The sequence below is a fragment of the Lissotriton helveticus genome, chromosome 9 (genome assembly GCF_964261635.1).
Source record: "Lissotriton helveticus chromosome 9, aLisHel1.1, whole genome shotgun sequence".
NCBI classification, from domain to species: domain Eukaryota; kingdom Metazoa; phylum Chordata; class Amphibia; order Caudata; family Salamandridae; genus Lissotriton; species Lissotriton helveticus.
Genome location: NC_136070.1, coordinates 1291650685 through 1291670603, shown reverse-complemented (window position 1 = coordinate 1291670603; position 19919 = coordinate 1291650685). Strand labels below are relative to the sequence as shown.

The following is a 19919-nucleotide window of genomic DNA, read 5'->3' as shown; positions in this document are numbered from 1 at the left end:
ACGCGTCTGTCGGGGGTGAGGGGTTTCCAATAAAACAATTTGTGAAATGGATATCAGTGTGCTTGCCGTTTTAGACTCGATGGAGCCAAAGTGTGTGGATATTTATATATATATCTATCTATCTATCTATATATATATATATATTATCCAAGAAACGATCCCGAACCTCCAGCCAGTGGTGAACAGAGACCAGTGAATCCCAAAGTAAGGCAAGATGTTTATTTTAATGCACCAATTTTCAAAGCACTCAGCGGACTGACGCGTTTCGGGCGGATGCCTTTGATCACAATGAAATGCCGTTTTGTAAGCCTTATTCTTATACGTTGTGGAATACACCATGTGAGTAGTGAAAATAGACAACATACTACAGGGTCGACATGGTTCCCCACATGAATATTGAGAAAAAGTAATTTGTACTTGCAAATTAATATAACTCGTTTCCACATTAGTCATTTAACATATTATAGAATAAATTCAGAAAAACAATAAATATCTGCATGAATGCAATGTAACTATTGAAAATGATTGACCCAGTGAATACTGTATAAATTGATCAAATAACATTGAATGAAAGCAGCATAGGTATGTTGTGCAAAACATCGCATTCTGTAAACAATTGTGCAAAGTGCAAATAGAATGGTATGTGTTAAAAGTAATATTATAAATACTTAAAAACCACATTGAAATATCAAAGATTTCTAAAAACCATTCTTTCCATTGTTGAAATGTGCAAAATATCGCAATGTAAACCATCATTATATACAATGTCTCTTTTTAGAACTAAAGACTGTCATAAATCACTGAGTCAATCTATCTACACAATAGTTGTTTGGGGACATCTAAAATAGATGGCAGCCCCATAGTATTGTGAGGCCCGACCAAAGAAAGGGAGGGACCAGAAAATGTAAAGGATGAATCCGCATAGTGGAACCAAAATTAATGATAACGTGGGGAAAACTAATTCTGATGGACCCTATAGAAGTGAAATGTGCCCCTACAGCTGGATTTAATAAACCAAATCTGTATTACCATGTGAAAAAAATGTGTAAATCAAAAAGGTGATTTTCCAAGAATAAAATAAAAGACATGGATCATTTCAATTAGTAATGTTACACCATAGTATCAAATCGGGTACAGGAGGCCCTGAACCAAGGAATAATAGTATCACAGCATGCAACTCAAATAAATCACATCAGATTAAGCCACCCCTCATTTATCATAGAGCCCTATAAAAAATGGTACAGGTCCTCTGTCGTGTTGAGCCCATTTGGGACCTTACTATCCATTCTAATATGGTTTTGGATTCAAGTTGGCGAAGCATTTTGTCCCTGTCACCACCTCTTCGAGGTTTTGGGACTGAGGTGAGTACATAGTAAGTGAGGCACTTAAGATTGTTGTCATGTACACTTTTAAAGTGTCTCGCGACAGGGTAGGAACTGTCATTATTGACAATTGCCCGGAGATGCTGCAATATTCTGGCGTGCACCTGCAGCCTGGTGCTCCCAACATATCTCAGGCCACAGGTGCACCCCAGAACATATACAGCATACTCCGTCTGGCAATTGTAATTTTCCCTGATGGGCACAGGAACGGTACTAAAAGGGGGGCTATAATGGGTCATGTTTGTGCCGAAGTTGCATGCTCTGCAACTCGAACATTTGTAAAACCCCGGCCAGGGTTTAAACCAGGATGTGCTTTTGGGGAGCTCAGGAAAAGGATTAGACACTAACGTCCGCATGGAAGGACCTCTGCGAAATGTGATAATGGGATTACTAGGGAGTTGAGATGACAGCACTCCGTCTGTCTTGAGAATAGGCCAACTCTTGGTAAGGATAGCCCTGATTTTTCTTTCCTGACAGCTAAACGATGTAATAAACCTGATGTTGCAGTTAGCTGAATCTGTATTGCTATTCGTATTGGGGGATTTTGGCAGAAACAGTGATTCTCTAGATTTTTGTTTAGTTTTGTTAATTGCCATATTGAGGATTTTTTCATTATACCCTCTGGCTTTAAATCTAGTCACTGCATCAGAGGTACATTTTTCAAATTCCTCTTCATCATTACAGATGCGTTTCAAACGAAGTAATTTGCCATAGGGTATGTTATCTATGACGTGACGTGGGTGGGAACTACTCGTGTGGAGCGTTGAGTTCCCAGCTGTGTTTTTTCTATGGAGGGTAGTTGACAATTTATTGTTTTTGGCTGAGACCCTGACATCTAAAAAATCTACATAGTCTTTACTGATATTAGATGTAAACTTCAAATTTACAGAATTGATGTTAAGACTTGTGATAAAAGATCTGGCACTCTCCTCATCCCCCTTCCAAATTAAAAACACATCGTCTATAAAACGAACCCATAAAGTAACATGTTCCAAAAATGTCTGAAAGTGCTCCCCCATGAGGACCCACCTCTCCCACCAGCCTACGTGCAAGCACGCGTAGCATATATATATATATGTATTACCAACTGGCCGTCGCCAGTAGGTAGTTATAGTTAGGACCTATAATCCATAGGAAATCCGCAACATTCTATTTGGAATAACTTTGGCGCCGGTTGACGAATCTTCGTGAATTTTTCAAAATATATATATATTCACTGAAAAAACCATAGGTTATAGACCATATATAGTTAGGAATTAGCATTTACAAAACCTTATTTTACTCACACAAAACCATTGAAATTCCATATATAGTTAGTTGCACTAACTATATATCGCGCACCCGCAATCCACTGCTGATCATGTCACATATTACATCATTCATGACATGGTCAGTGACATCACTGATGACATCACTGATGACATCTCAAATGACATCACTGATGACATCTCAAATGACATCACTGATGACATCATGACACACCAATACCAGTTACTACATACGCACTCACTGATTCCTACACTTAGTTAGCTTTCAACCTAGTAGTTCATCGTGGTTTACATGAGAATAATATGTTATTGCTCTACTATCTGCTTTGCTTGTTAAACTATATCTGTACAGCGAGTGCTAAAGTTTCAAGAACAACACGATACAGAATTGTTATGAGGTCTGATCTCCACGACTTCATACTCATAACATAAGTGCAACTTCTGCCAATTCTGGGCATGAGGCGGGTTTTATATTGCTTTGCCGAACACACATACACAACACTTGATGCGGTTCACATGAAGAGAGAGCTGGTGTATGCTGATGTGATTCCTTCAAATCTAAGACACTAAAGTATGGGCACGCTCTAAACCAACACAAAGAGACCTTCTTAGCAAATAATATAATATGTGTATTAGGGAGGGTGAGATATAAGCAGCCGCGGGCCGTGGAGGGAGTTACGGTGAGGCAGGGAGGCGGGGAGGGGGAGAAGCAGGGTGGAGCCCTCTCCACCCTGCCCCTCCCCACCTCCCTGCCCCACCGTAACTCCCTCCACGGCCCGCGGCTGCTTATAAGTGTTGCTAACTCTTATTCATTTACAGCATGTTAACATACTATCACCATTCGCTTTTTATGTACTAGTAACTATGCTGGTAATTTTGCTACTGATAATATGTGTACTTGTATTATCTAAGATACTACGCCTGAGAAGACGGCATTAGTAAATAAACATTTCAAATACACATGTGTTCTTCTTAACTCCATGTTCTGGTTTCTAAGAAATATATAACGACCGACTGTTCATGAGTTCCACGTATCCTGAGGTACTATAAGTTCATATTCTGGATTGTCTAAACATTGAGAGTTTGTTATATCCAATGTGACACTGTACCTAGCTTGCTAAGGGGTTTTTGATTACTAAGGTGAGTTTTGGGACACCCTAATTCGCCGAGGTTCCAATCCTCTGTCCACAGTTCTGTGTGAGAACAGAAACCCTGCGACAGGGGCACCCCCGACCCTTGCTGGAGCTTCATCACACTTGCGATACAACTCCAGCAATGCGCCACCTTTACGGCACAGATACATCACGCATCTGTGCTGTTTTTGCCCCATGATGCGCCGCATTGTAAATGCAGCACACCATAGGTGACGGAACAGCGGCACAGAATGACTAACACATCCCTGGTGATGCGCCAGTCATCATAAATCTATCCCTATGCTTCTTATCTTGTTAGAGATGAACCGCCATATGTATCATCAAAGTTATTTGCATTTCCTAAATAGCGAACTTTAAGGAATAAATAGCGATTCTTTACCATTCCTAGTTTGCGATGAGCTATTTGCTAATTACAAATTACCCATTCATTTCCTTCATTTCCATAGGGCGGTTGGACTCACTTTTAGCTCGAACGGCTGAATGGATTTCCACGAAACTTGGCAAAATTGTAGGGACTGGTAGCCCGATGTGCCTTTGCTATGTCTCAAGATATATGCTCCAGTGGTTTTTACGAAAATTAACTTTGAAAAATATATATTGGGCTACATTGGCCTATATATATGTTGGAGCCCAAATGTAGCCCAATGTAGCCCAATGAAGCCCAATGTAGCCCAATGTAGCCCAAAGATGGCCGCCAGAGACGAAAAAAAACAAATGTAGCCCAAATATCAGCCAGATGTAGCCCAACTATAGCCCAGTGACAGAATGACCAATCAGCTTCGCAAACCTCCGTTACGCGAAGCGGAGCGCTGTTACAGATATATATCTTTTTTTGAACGTTCATTTCTCAAAATCCACTGGAGCACATATATTGAGACATAGCAAACGCACATCGGGCTACCAGTCCCTAATATTTTACCAAGTTTCGTGCAAATCCATTCAGCCGTTCGATTATTATTATTATTTTTTTTTTTTGCCCCGCGGGGCCCTTTTAAAACCTCCACATCAAACCTAGGGGGTCAGCGAGGATCTACTATTCCCCCTTATGGTCATTTGCCCCTTCGCTTTCGCCTCCTCTTGTCTCTCGATCCTACCGAGAGACAAGATGGCGGCCGCTACGGACTGTTTGGAATGTTGACAGACGCCGGAGAACCAATCAGCTTCGCTTCACAAAGCTCTGTTGCGCGAAAAGTACGCGTCCTGGAGCGCTGCCCAGAGCGCGCTTACAGATATATATCTTTTTTTAAACGTTAATTTCTCAAAATCCACTGTAGCACATATATTGAGACCTACAAAAGGCACATCGGGCTACCAGTCCCTACAATTTTGCCAAGTTTCGTGCAAATCCATTCAGCCGTTCGGGCTAAAAGTGAGGCCAACCGCCCTATGGAAATTAACATGGGAAAAACGCGTTTTGGGACCCCCCTTTTTTCTCGGCCCCCCCTTGACGAACCCCCCCCCAAATTTTCAAGGGCTGCTCAGAAACAAAATGTGCCATTTTCCTGAAAATTTCAGCCAATTCCGTCCACAAACGCCAAAGTTATTAGACATAGAATTTTCAAAAATCCCATAGAGAAAAAATCCTAACTATATATACCTACTGGCGACCGCCAGTAGGTAATATGTATCTATATACATATAGATACATATATCCTTCATGTAGAGCACTCTAAAATGTCACCAACATTCTCAAATTACTCATTGCAAAGGCCTGTTTTTCTAGCAGAATATTTTCGTCATTACAATCTTGGAATAACACCCAAAGGCGGCATATGTAAGTATCTAAGTTACATTCCTGTGCGCTTAAACGTTAGTGAACCTGGACCAAATATCTTTATGAGATCTAAGAGAACAAGCATGCTGGGATGCTACAATTCTTTCAGGTAAACCACACATAATATAGAAATATATTTTGAGAAATAAATAGTCAGGTGTGTCATATTTAAAATGCCAGCTGAAAAACAGACATCATGACTTTACCCAATGAGATCAAGGCCTGGTGGATCTCCTTCATCACGCTCCTGTAAAGGTCTATCTGCCAGTCCTGCAAAAGCTTCCATTCCTCTTCAGGGAAATAGGCGGCGGCGTCAAGGTAGGCAGCCTGTAGCTGGAAAGAAAATGTACAATAAAGTATGGTGTGTGGGGGTGGGGCTGCGAGGGGGAGAGGAGGCAAACTGTCGAAGAGGCGAAGCTGCCCGCCAAACACACTCAAGGGCATAAAAACAACAACAGTACCCCCAAAACATTTAGGGGTGCTCGGGTAAAGGCAGAAGAGTGTTCAAGGAAAGGGAAGGCATATGTCCTGTCTAAGGTGAAACATCCTTTACCTTGCATCCTTTACCACGCAGGAACTTTACTATGTAGTCTTTACAATGCAGGTGAGTTCCACGCACATAAGTATTTGTACATTTACCACTTATCATGGAGGTAACTATTGGGTGGGTAGATGTAAAGGGAGGTGAGGGTGAGTTGAAGGCTCTTGGGTGGGTAGATGTAAAGGGAGGTGAGGGTGAGTTGAAGGCTCTTGGGTGGGTAGATGTAAAGGGAGGTGAGGGTGAGTTGAAGGCTCTTGGGTGGGTAGATGCAAAGGGAGATGAGGGTGAGTTGAAGGCTCTTGGGTGGGTAGATGTAAAGGCAGGTGAGGGTGAATTGAAGGCTCTTGGGTGGGTAGATGTAAAGGCAGGTGAGGGTGAATTGAAGGCTCTTGGGTGGGTAGATGTAAAGGCAGGTGAGGGTGAATTGAAGGCTCTCGGGTGGGTAGATGTAAAGGGAGATGAGGGTGAGTTGAAAGCTCTTGGATGGGTAGATGTAAAGGGAGGTGAGGGTGAATTGAAGGCTCTTGGGTGGGTAGATGTAAAGGGAGGTGAGGGTGAGTTGAAGGCTCTTGGATGGGTAGATGTAAAGGGAGGTGAGGGTGCATTGAAGGCTCTTGGGTGGGTAGATGTAAAGGGAGGTGAGGGTGAGTTGAAGGCTCTTGGGTGGGTAGATGTAAAGGGAGGTGAGGGTGAATTGAAGGCTCTTGGGTGGGTAGATGTAAAGGGAGGTGAGGGTGAATTGAAGGCTCTCGGGTGGGTAGATGTAAAGGGAGGTGAGGGTGAGTTGAAGGCTCTCGGGTGGGTAGATGTAAAGGGAGGTGAGGGTGAGTTGAAGGCTTTTGGGTGGGTAGATGTAAAGGGAGGTGAGGGTGAATTGAAGGCTCTTGGGTGGGTAGCTGTAAAGGGAGGTGAGGGTGAGTTGAAGGCTCTTGGGTGGGTAGATGTAAAGGGAGGTGAGGGTGAATTGAAGGCTCTTGGGTGGGTAGATGTAAAGGGGGGTGAGGGTGAATTGAAGGCTCTCGGGTGGGTAGATGTAAAGGGAGGTGAGGGTGAGTTGAAGGCTCTTGGGTGGGTAGATGTAAAGGGAGGTGAGGGTGAATTGAAGGCTCTTGGGTGGGTAAATATAAAGGGAGGTGAGGGTGAATTGAAGGCTCTCGGGTGGGTAGATGTAAAGGGAGGTGAGGGTGAGTTGAAGGCTCTTGGGTGGGTAGATGTAAAGGGAGGTGAGGGTGAATTGAAGGCTCTTGGGTGGGTAGATGTAAAGGGAGGTGAGGGTGACTTGAAGGCTCTTGGGTGGGTAGATGTAAAGGGAGGTGAGGGTGACTTGAAGGCTCTTGGGTGGGTAGATGTAAAGGGAGGTGAGGGTGAGTTGAAGGCTCTTGGGTGGGTAGATGTAAAGGGAGGTGAGGGTGAGTTGAAGGCTCTTGGGTGGGTAGATGTAAAGGGAGGTGAGGGTGAGTTGAAGGCTCTTGGATGGGTAGATGTAAAGGGAGGTGAGGGTGAGTTGAAGGCTCTTGGGTGGGTAGATGTAAAGGGAGGTGAGGGTGAATTGAAGGCTCTTGGGTGGGTAGATGTAAAGGGAGGTGAGGGTGAGTTGAAGGCTCTTGGGTGGGTAGATGTAAAGGGAGGTGAGGGTGAATTGAAGGCTCTTGGGTGGGTAGATGTAAAGGGAGGTGAGGGTGAATTGAAGGCTCTCGGGTGGGTAGATGTAAAGGGAGGTGAGGGTGAGTTGAAGGCTCTCGGGTGGGTAGATGTAAAGGGAGGTGAGGGTGAGTTGAAGGCTTTTGGGTGGGTAGATGTAAAGGGAGGTGAGGGTGAATTGAAGGCTCTTGGGTGGGTAGCTGTAAAGGGAGGTGAGGGTGAGTTGAAGGCTCTTGGGTGGGTAGATGTAAAGGGAGGTGAGGGTGAATTGAAGGCTCTTGGGTGGGTAGATGTAAAGGGGGGTGAGGGTGAATTGAAGGCTCTCGGGTGGGTAGATGTAAAGGGAGGTGAGGGTGAGTTGAAGGCTCTTGGGTGGGTAGATGTAAAGGGAGGTGAGGGTGAATTGAAGGCTCTTGGGTGGGTAAATATAAAGGGAGGTGAGGGTGAATTGAAGGCTCTCGGGTGGGTAGATGTAAAGGGAGGTGAGGGTGAGTTGAAGGCTCTTGGGTGGGTAGATGTAAAGGGAGGTGAGGGTGAATTGAAGGCTCTTGGGTGGGTAGATGTAAAGGGAGGTGAGGGTGACTTGAAGGCTCTTGGGTGGGTAGATGTAAAGGGAGGTGAGGGTGACTTGAAGGCTCTTGGGTGGGTAGATGTAAAGGGAGGTGAGGGTGAGTTGAAGGCTCTTGGGTGGGTAGATGTAAAGGGAGGTGAGGGTGAGTTGAAGGCTCTTGGGTGGGTAGATGTAAAGGGAGGTGAGGGTGAGTTGAAGGCTCTTGGATGGGTAGATGTAAAGGGAGGTGAGGGTGAGTTGAAGGCTCTTGGGTGGGTAGATGTAAAGGGAGGTGAGGGTGAATTGAAGGCTCTTGGGTGGGTAGATGTAAAGGGAGGTGAGGGTGAATTGAAGGCTCTCGGGTGGGTAGATGTAAAGGGAGGTGAGGGTGAGTTGAAGGCTCTCGGGTGGGTAGATGTAAAGGGAGGTGAGGGTGAGTTGAAGGCTCTCGGGTGGGTAGATGTAAAGGGAGGTGAGGGTGAGTTGAAGGCTTTTGGGTGGGTAGATGTAAAGGGAGGTGAGGGTGAGTTGAAGGCTTTTGGGTGGGTAGATGTAAAGGGAGGTGAGGGTGAATTGAAGGCTCTCGGGTGGGTAGATGTAAAGGGAGGTGAGGGTGAGTTGAAGGCTCTTGGGTGGGTAGATGTAAAGGGAGGTGAGGGTGAGTTGAAGGCTCTTGGGTGGGTAGATGTAAAGGGAGGTGAGGGTGAGTTGAAGGCTCTTGGGTGGGTAGATGTAAAGGGAGGTGAGGGTGAGTTGAAGGCTCTCGGGTGGGTAGATGTAAAGGGAGGTGAGGGTGAGTTGAAGGCTCTTGGGTGGGTAGATGTAAAGGGAGGTGAGGGTGAGTTGAAGGCTCTCGGGTGGGTAGATGTAAAGGGAGGTGAGGGTGAGTTGAAGGTTCTTGGGTGGGTAGATGTAAAGGGAGGTGAGGGTGAGTTGAAGGCTCTTGGGTGGGTAGATGTAAAGGGAGGTGAGGGTGAATTGAAGGCTCTCGGGTGGGTAGATGTAAAGGGAGGTGAGGGTGAGTTGAAGGCTCTTGGGTGGGTAGCTGTAAAGGGAGGTGAGGGTGAATTGAAGGCTCTTGGGTGTGTAGATGTAATGGGAGGTGAGGGTGAGTTGAAGGTTCTTGGGTGGGTAGATGTAAAGGGAGGTGAGGGTGATTTGAAGGCTCTTGGGTGGGTAGATGTAAAGGGAGGTGAGGGTGAATTGAAGGCTTGGGTGGGTAGATGTAAAGGGAGGTGAGTGTGAATTGAAGGCTTGGGTGTTTAGGGGTACAGGAGGGTGACTTGAGGGTTCGGGTGGGTAGAGGTAAAGAGAGGTAAGGGTGATGAGGACTCAGTATGTAGAGGTAAAGAGAGGTGAGGTAAACTTGTGCGCTATTAGTAATATAAGGTAAACTACATATTATTGTGCTATTTAAGCATAAATCTCCTGTCCCTGTCTAAGTTATTATATGTTGAATTATGTGCACTGCTTAACTTATCTTTCGAAGTTGGACAACTCCCAGCTGAGTGGAAACACGCCATGGTGGCTCCTCTTCTTAAGAAGCCCTCGCTGGATCCTTCCAAGCCAAAAAACTTTCGAATAATTTCGATGATTCCCTTTTTTGCTAAAATAGCCGAAAAACATGTAAATTCACAACTAATGAAGTTAGTTGACAAAAATGAACTCCTTCATGAGACGCAATCAGTTTTAGGCCGCAGCACCTCACAGAATCCGCCCTCCTATTGGCCTCAGAGATGCTACGTATGCTGGCTGATGAAGGCAAGACGACTGCACTCGTCTTGGTAGACCTAAGTGCGGCTTTTGATACCGTATCACACGGCCTGCTTCTAGAACGGCTGTGACTACAGGGCATAGGGGAAGATCCTGTGAATGGTTTGCCGACTTCTTGCACAACCGCTCGTTCCAGGAGTTTCAGAACCCGCACACCTCGGAAATCATCCCCTTACAGCAAGGTCTGCCACAGGGGTGGGTCTTAAGCCCGACCCTGTTCAACCTTTATCTCCATCCCTTGACGGGCGTGATTGAACGCCATGGTGTGAGGATCGTGTCTTATGCTGACGACACTCAGCTGATCATCACTCTGGCACAAGACGACGGGAGGGCAGCAGCAAATTTTAAGTCCTGTCTGGTGGAGCTTGCGATGTGGCTGGACGCAAGCTTTCTTAGATTGAATGCAGACAATTCATAGGTCCTGGTGCTCTGGAAACAGCCATGGATATGGTCTTCTGCTTGGTGGCCTTGTGAACTGCCCCACTCCAATCCCTAAACCCAAAGTTAAAAACCTGGGCGTCACCTTTGACACAGTGCTATCCTTTGATAAATAGATCTCGGCTACGGTCGGTACCTGCTTTGTAGTGTTAAAGATGGTCTAAAAGATTCTGGGACTCCTACCTGAATCAGCTAAGAAAACAGTTATTCAGGCTTTGCTGGTATGCTGCTTAGATTACTGTAATGTACTATACTTGGGGGGTCTCCAAAGGCAGGCTGGGGATGCTTCACAGGGTGCAGAAGGCTGCGTTTCGGCTGCTTCTAAAAATTACAAAACAGTTCTCCATAAGCACGGGACTTGCCGAACTTCATTGGCCCCCATCTGGCATGGAGGCTCTTTTAAAGCACTCTGCTTTGTGCATCGGATACTCAGTCAGAGGGGCCCAAGATATTTGTTTCCTCTGATTCAAGGCTACACTCCTACTCGACACCTTAGGTCTTGTGGGGTAGCACTGACTGTGGTGTCTAGAGTGAACAGAATGCACCTGTGGGCACTGGGCAGCTCTTTTAGACTCCTGGCAGGCCAACTATGGAACGCTATGCCCCGCCCCTGAGATTGGAACCATCAGATGCACGGTTTCGGAAAAATCTCAAGATTTGGCTATTCAGGTAAATAACGTAGGACTGACTAGCCCTTGCAGCAGAACTTGAATGACAGATTCTTGGATCTTAGTGCTGTTTCTCTAGCGCGGGGACACTCCCTGGGAGTAACCAATGAAATTTAAAGAAAGCCTTATGTCCTGAGAAGGTCTTGTGTAGGCCTAACATAGTAAGACAGAAAAATTGACAATAGTTCTTGCTCTCTCTTTAAACTGTGTAACTCTCCTGCTAGAATACCTTAACAATGACACGATAATGATGATGGAACACATGAATTCCCAGCTTCACACTGACGCCAAAACCACCATCAAAGGCACTTACAGTAGGGAAAGCGTTGGATAGCGTGGGGGTAAAAATTACTATTCACACTCCAGAGGGTGGAACAGTAGGGAAAGCGTTGGATAGCGTAGGGGTAAAAATTACTATTCACACTCCAGAGGGTGGAACAGTAGGGAAAGCGTTGGATAGCGTAGGGGTAAAAATTACTATTCACACTCCAGAGGGTGCAACAGTAGGGAAAGCGTTGGATAGCGTAGGGGTAAAAATTACTATTCACACTCCAGAGGGTGGAACAGTAGGGAAAGCGTTGGATAGCGTAGGGGTAAAAATTACTATTCACACTCCAGAGGGTGCAACAGTAGGGAAAGCGTTGGATAGCGTAGGGGTACAAATTACTGTTCCCACTCCAGAGAGTGGAACAGTAGGGAAAGTGTTGGATAGCGTAGGGGTAAAAATTACTATTCCCACTCCATAGAGTGCAGCAGTAGGGAAAGCGTTGGATAGCGTAGGGGTAAAAATTACTATTCACACTCCAGAGGGTGGAACAGTAGGGAAAGCGTTGGATAGCGTAGGGGTAAAAATTACTATTCCCACTCCAGAGAGTGCAACAGTAGGGAAAGCGTTGGATAGCGTAGAGGTAAAAATTACTATTCCCACTCCAAAGGGTGCAACAGTACGGAAAGCGCTGGATAGCGTAGGGGTAAAAATTACTATTCCCACTCCAAAGGGTGCAACAGTAGGGAAAGCGTTGGATAGCGTAGGGGTAAAAATTACTATTTCCACTCCAAAGGTGCAACAGTAGGGAAAGCGTTGGATAGCGTAGGGGTAAAAATTACTATTCCAACTCCAGTGAGTGCAACAGTAGGGAAAGCGTTGGATAGCGTAGAGGTAAAAATTACTATTCCCACTCCAAAGGGTGCAACAGTAGGGAAAGCGCTGGATAGCGTAGGGGTAAAAATTACTATTCCCACTCCAAAGGGTGCGACAGTAGGGAAAGCGTTGGATGGCGTAGGGGTAAAAATTACTATTTCCACTCCAAAGGTGCAACAGTAGGGAAAGCGTTGGATAGCGTGGGGGTAAACATTACTATTCCCACTCCAGAGGGTGCAACAGTAGGGAAAGCGCTGGATAGTGTAGGGGTAAAAATGACTATTCTCACTCCAGAGAGTGCAACAGTAGGGAAAGCATTGGATAGCGTAGGGGTAAAAATTACTATTCACACTCCAGAGGGTGGAACAGTAGGGAAAGCGTTGGATAGCGTAGGGGTAAAAATTACTATTCCCACTCCAGAGAGTGCAACAGTAGGGAAAGCGTTGGATAGCGTAGGGGTAAAAATTACTATTCCAACTCCAGTGAGTGCAACAGTAGGGAAAGCGTTGGATAGCGTAGAGGTAAAAATTACTATTCCCACTCCAAAGGGTGCAACAGTAGGGAAAGCGCTGGATAGCGTAGGGGTAAAAATTACTATTCCCACTCCAAAGGGTGCGACAGTAGGGAAAGCGTTGGATAGCGTAGGGGTAAAAATTACTATTCCCACTCCAGAGGGTGCAACAGTAGGGAAAGCTTTGGATAGCGTAGGAGTAAAAATTACTATTCACACTCCACAGGGTACAACAGTAGGGAAAGCGCTGGAACCCAAAACAATAAAATAACAAACTATCAAATTTTTAATTACATTTAATTTCCAATATAAACATAAATAATATATACATTTAAATATTTTATTATTAAATTAATTAACATAATTAATTAATTAGCATAATTAATTAATAATTGACTATTCAATTCAATTCAAAATCCTTTATTCGACTGTCAGAGAAGCAGTCATAAAAGCACAAAAATACATTATTATACAATTCATGCAAAATTTTTAAAAACACACAATTTTTTATAAGTTGGTAGTTCACGAGAGAGTTAAAAATGCGGTAAGTTAAAAATGCAGTAGGCCAATGTAAAATAAAAATAAAAATAAAAATAAAAATGAAAATGCCTGTTTAAGACATGATTTCATGTTTCGTGCAAGTCATCTAGGGATCATCCTTCCATGCTTAATCTGAACTTCCGGGCTGTTTTTAAAAACTCACAGATAAAAAAGGTACTGTCATCAGGCAGCATCTGAAGATATAAAAGTGCAGGCTTAATCTGTACAAAATTCAACTTTTTAAGCAAGGGTTTTAAAAACATTTGTCTTGGACTTGAATAATAAGGGCATAGAAATAAAATTTCTAATTGACTAATTGAAATTAATTAACAAATACTTATTAAATTAACATATTAATTAATCTATTAATTTTATATATTTAAATTACTTCCCACCCTATTCCCCTATAAACCCACAACCCGCTACGGAACTAATAACACAAAATTCAACATAATATACATGAATAACTATTAAAATTCAACAACATATATTAAAATGACAAACAATTCTCATTAAAAACACTAAAATACATGACATTATTAAAACATCGATATTTTTGTAAACTTTATTTTTGTAAACGATATTTATTACAACTATGGTATTGTTATCAATATTACTTACCTGTCTGTCGATATTCTGGTCAAACTATATTTTTGTTATCGATATTTCTTCAATTCGATATTTCTGTGGCGATATTTATGTCAGACGATATTTCCCTGACGATATTCCTGCTCTGCACCATCAACATCATCATCTCCTACGCCGATGACACTCAGCTCGTCCTCTCCCTCTCAACGAACCCCGCCTTGACGAAAATCAACTTCCTCAACCGCATAAAGAATGTTGCAACATGGATGAAAGACAACTGCCTGAAACTCAACACGGACGAAAGGCTTGATCTTCGGCATACAGACCGCCCTCTGGAACGACTCCTAGTGGCCTGCGGAGCTCGGACTCACCCCCACATCAAATGACGACGTCTGCACACTTGGCATCACACTGGATAGTGAACTCGTCATGAAAATAAAAGGGCAATGCCTTTGCCTTAGCCTACTTCCACATGATCCGCCTGCTCTGCAAAATCTTCAGACGGCTCTGCATCAGCACAAGGAAAACAGTGACGCACACCATCATCACCAGCCGGCTTGACTACAGCAATGCTCTCTTTGCCGCACCTCCACCGACATCCTGCAAAAGACTCCAGACAATCCAGAACGTAGCAGCCAGACTGATCCTCAACCTACCCAAGAGGACACACAACACCCAGCACCTGAAAACCTCCACTGGCTCCCGTCCAGAAGAGATGCCAGTTCAAGCTCCTGACCCATGCATACAAAGCCCTCCACAACTAAGCACCAGACTACATAAACCACCACCTGATCTTCCAACAACCCTCCAGAAACCTGCGCTCTGCACACCTCCAATTTGCTCGCGCAGACACCTCAAATCCGCTGCAGGAGCTCTGGAGGACGCTCCTCCTCCCACCTCGCTGCCAAATCTGGAACTCACTCCCAACCCACCTTTGCACGCCTCCCTTATTCAACCCCTTCAGGAAGGAACTCAAGGCCTGACTCTTCAAACGATGCCGGCAGCAGAGTGCCTTGATACCCCTGGGTGATTATTCAAGCTATTGATTGACTGAATTGGTCATCGGTCAGCTGCTACTGCAAGGGCGCTACAAACACGTGTGGACTCTTTGTCCTCCCCTGAAGGTGCTAACACCAGCTTTGCTTGGTTATCGTAATTTTAGCTGTTCTGTTTACTAGTCTCCCAATTAACTTTCTTGTTCTAAAGTAAATCATTGATTGGGCATTGATATTACTGAGTGTGGTTTACGGAGTCATGCTGACGCTCACTCTCTGAAGCCCTCCACTGCCTCTCCTTTTCACTATCTCTATCTTGAGAGTCTATTGTATATCCAGTTGGAAGGCACCAGTTCAGTGACCCAAGGTCACCAGTGGTCTTACCCCCGCAGGATACTGCCCAGTAACCTTTGACTGCCCAGGGCCCCATAAAGCACTTGCATTGAAGCATAGACTATGACACCACTAAATATTAGAGCAAATGTGTAATGATGATAAATGATTGGGAAATGAAGGCATGGCCATATAATATTACAGAAGAGTAGAGTCTGGGGACAAAGAGGGGAGTTAAGCGACAAACAACAACTTTTGCAGCAACTCAGAAATATGTGTTCCACCCTTCCCTCCAGGAGGTGTCTCCGCTCCTGTTGCTGCCTGCCTGCTGCTCTGCGCTGACAGTGCCTTGGACCCCCTAACCCCACTGGATTCACTGAACCGGACTTGATTTCCCAGCAGAAAGAGGCGTGGCCAGCTGGTTTTTATATTTTCGCACATAAAGCTCCCCTGCAGCTCCTGCATCGGAGGACGGAGGACGGGTGACCCCACTTTCGCCTGCACCCCAGCTTAAGGTACTATGCCTATCCCCTTGTCCCTGTGCTGCCTGCAGTCCCTGTTCTTACGCCACCTGCTGTCCCTGTCCCTACACTACCTGCGATGCCTGCAATCCCTGCGCTGCCTGCTTTCCCTGTCCCTACGCCTCCAGCAGGCCCTGTCCTTATGCCACATGCTGTCCCTGCCCCTACTGTGCATGCTGTTCCTGTCCCTGCGCTGCCTGCTGTCCCTGCTCCTAGGCTGCCTGCTGTCCCTGCGCTGTCTGCTGTCCCTGCAACGCTTGCTGTTCCTGCGCCTGCACCGCCTGTGGTCCCTGCGCCACCCGCTGTTCCTGTCCCTGTGCCGCTCGCTGTCCCTACGCTATCCCCCCCCCCCCACCCTGTCTGGCCCTATGCTGCCTGCTCTCCTGGTCCCTGGGCTGCCTGGTTCCCCTGCACTGCCCGCTCCAGGTCCTTGCCCGGTGCCCAGGTCCACGAGGAGCAGCAGGTGCGATGCCTATGCTCCGCCAGTAGTACAACGCCCCGTATCAGGCCCCTGGCCCTGACGCCACCCGATGGTACACCGCCAAGGTACTCCTGGACCTAGACCCTGGATGTCGAAACAGCAGCTGCCTCTCCTCCTCCCCACGATCCACCAAAGGATCCTTCACCTGCCGACACTGCAACTTCTCCTGCGACACAACCTACGAAAGATCCCGCACCACCCCGCCCCACAAGACCAAGAACGACCTGCAACCGCCCATTGTCTCCTGCTCAATGCCCGCGCACTCTGCAAACATGCCACGGAAATCTGGGACACCATTACCACCGTATCCACGGACATTGCATCCATCACCGGAACGTGGCCCAACCCCCCGAACCCCAACATCACCTTCGGCACTCCCGAAGGCTACAAGATGATATACGGAGACCGCACCAATAAACAAGAGGGAGGCACCGCCATCATCTCCAAGGAAATCACCAGATGCACCATCACCAACGACGATCCCACACCTCGCATGAAACACTTACAAACTGACGCGAAGCCCAGGATAATAGGCACCCTCGCCCACACACCCCCAGGACCCTGGGCAACCTGGGACGCCATCCCAACCTCATCGCCCCCTAGCAACTGACTCTCACCACTACATCCTACTCAGTGACCTCACCTTCCACAGATAATCCCAACCACGCCAACCCCACTGCCCTCCTGGAGAACCTGAACAACATTGGCCTTACCCAACTGGCCACCGAACCCACACACAAAGTCAGACACACACTCAACCTCATTTTCACCTCCAGCGACAGAATCAAATTCAGCCACACAACAGAGCACACCTGGACTGACCACACCATTGTACACGTCCCCATCACCAACACCCATCACACCACCACCAAGCGTCAGACCTTCTCCCACTGCAGCTGGAGCGAGGTCACCAAACCTCAGAGGTCACAGGCCCTCACCACCTTCCAACCCGAGGCCTCAACAGGCCTCGACCAGGGCGTCCAGAACGTTGCTGCCTGGATCACCGACAGGGTCGTCCCACGGAAACCTACAACATCTTACCCTCTTACCTCTGCCCCTCAACTAGCGGTGGGGGGCACACCCTACACTCCTCTGCAAAGGACAGGACCGATCTCTCCTGCACATCCCAGGGCTACGGGGTAAAGGCGCATCGCACACGCCCAAGCACAGGATATCGCTTACCTCGGCCCTTCTCACCCCAGATGAGCAGTGGGGGCACACCTCACAACCTCCTGCACAAGACGGGACTCACATCCTCTGGATGCCTTAAGACAAGCAGAAGGTGGGGGGCAGAGACGCCCCAGCAAAGGACAGGCATCACCTCCTCTGCACCCGCCTGGACAAGAGGTGGGGAACACACCACACAGACCCCTGGACAGACCCCAGGACAGGCCTCTCACCTCCTCCGGACCCCCAAGGACAAGGGGTGGGGGCCACAGCACACAGACCCCAGGACAGGCCTCTCACCTCCTCTGGACCCCCAGGACAAGGGGTGGGGGCCCCACCACAGAAACCCCAGGACAGACCCCAGGACAGGCCTCTCACCTCCTCTGCACCCACCAGGACAAGGTTTGGGGGCACAGCACACTCCTCGACACAGGACATGTCTTACCTCTGCCCCCCCACCCAGGACACGCAGTGGGTGGCATATCTCACACCCCCTGGAAAGGACAGGACTGGCCTCTTCTGCATCTCCAGGACTAAGAGTGGGGGCACCCCCCCCCCCCTTGCAAAGGACAGGGACTAAGAGTGGGGACACCCCCCCCCCCCCTGCAAAGGACAGGGACTAAGAGTGGGGACACACCACCCCAGGACAGGCATCACCTCCTCTGCACCCCCAGGACAAGGGGTGGGGGGCAGACCCCTTGACAGACCCCTGGACAGACCCCAGGACAGGCCTCACCTCCTCCGGGCCCCGCCTGGACATGCCTCCCGGTGCTGAAGCGTCTGGTGCTGTGGACGGCAGAGAGAGGAGCCCAGGGTTCATTCCTCCCCACACAGCGCCTCGGACTGTGCCTGAGCCTCGGAGCGCTATGCACAGGCCCCGAAGAGAGACGCTGCTCCCCCGGACCTGCTCAGAGGCGCGGATACAGCGCTGTGCTCGGACCGAGGCGCTTTAAACCGAACCGACTCCGGCAGCAGGCAGTCACTCGCAGTCAGTTTGGGGAGGGGGAGGGGGAGGGGGAGGGGGGGTTGACAGGGATGTCTCAACCCATTCTGCATCTTTCAGCCCCAGGTTCGTGTTTCAAGTGATGCTTCTGCAGCTTCCTCTGTGAGGCTGCTCCAGAAGCCTGACCTTTGAACCAGGAAGAGCTTCTCCTGGAGGCTAAATTATAATTGTAATTGCTTTATAGATCAGTCATGGACACCTGCCGCTGTGCTTCTGACGCCTGTGCTTATGATCGTCTTGTTGTCAGCAGGCGGCTGACACCCCACACTACTCCCACATACTACTGTCTGTGCCTATGGTGCCCTGCATCTATTCTTTTTTAACAATTTGTGATAATAAATGTTTATTATGAGGTGCCCCGACTCCTTCGGAGCCTTGTTCACGCCTTATAACTCATCCTAAAATAAAAAAAAAAGTAAAAACATCACTGAGGAAACTGCTGGCTCTCCCCTATAAATACTGGTGGGGCGTTATGAGGGGACCCCTCTTTAGACATGCGCTGTGTATGGCGAGATGTATTGTTACCTTACCGTGGGGCTTAGAGCCCGCCCATTGCTTGCCACTGGCTGGCTTCATTGTCACCCCCAGGCTTAGAGCCCGCCCATTGCTTGCCACTGGCTGGCTTCATTGTCACCCCAGGCTTAGAGCCCGCCCATTGCTTGATACTGGCTGGCTTCATTGTCACTCTCAGGCCTAGAGTCCGCCCATTGCTTGCCACTGGCAGGCTTCATTGTCACTCTCAGGCTTAGAGCCCGCCCATTGCTTGCCACTGGCTGGCTTCATCGTCACTCTCAGGCTTAGAGCCCGCCCATTGCTTGCCACTGGCTGGCTTCATTGTCACCCCCAGGCCTAGAGCCCGCCCATTGCTTGCCACTGGCTGGCTTCATCGTCACTCTCAGGCTTAGAGCCCGCCCATTGCTTGCCACTGGCTGGCTTCATTGTCACCCCCAGGCTTAGAGCCCGCCCATTGCTTGATACTGGCTGGCTTCATTGTCACTCTCAGGCCTAGAGTCCGCCCATTGCTTACCACTGGCTGGCTTCATTGTCACTCTCATGCTTAGAGCCCGCCCATTGTGTACCACTGGCTGGCTTCATTGTCACTCTCAGGCCTAGAGCCCGCCCATTGCGTACCACTGGCTGGCTTCATTGTCACTCTCAGGCTTAGAGCCCGCCCATTGCTAGCTGTTCGCTGGCTTCATTGTCACTCCCAGGCCTAGAGCACGCCCATTGCTAGCTGTTCGCTGGCTTCATTGTCACTCCCAGGCCTAGAGCACGCCCATTGCTTACCACTGGCTGGCTTCATTGTCACCCCCAGGCCTAGAGCCCGCCCATTGCTTGCCACTGGCTGGCTTAATCGTCACTCTCAGGCTTAGAGCCCCCCCATTGCTTGCCACTGGCAGGCTTCATTGTCACTCTCAGGCTTAGAGCCCGCCCATTGCTTGCCACTGGC

The 19919-nt window shown here is 47.8% G+C and overlaps 1 protein-coding gene across 2 annotated transcripts in view; it reads right to left on the bottom strand.

The window, feature by feature from the left end:
• LOC144780830 (uncharacterized) overlaps window positions 1-18584 on the bottom strand; it is a 71241-nt gene extending 52657 nt beyond the window's left edge. Inside the window, exons 1-2 of one of the 2 annotated variants that reach the window (XM_078659331.1) lie at window positions 18203-18584; window positions 5785-5911 (exon numbers count right to left, since the gene is read on the bottom strand). In XM_078659331.1, the coding sequence (XP_078515457.1) occupies window positions 5785-5911; window positions 18203-18286 (211 nt within the window). In that variant the 5' untranslated portion in view covers window positions 18287-18584. Of the gene's footprint in view, window positions 1-5784; window positions 6117-18202 lie in introns of those variants that run through there. The other variant, XM_078659330.1, reaches the window with a different exon arrangement.
• Between the last annotated feature and the right edge of the window lie 1335 nt (window positions 18585-19919).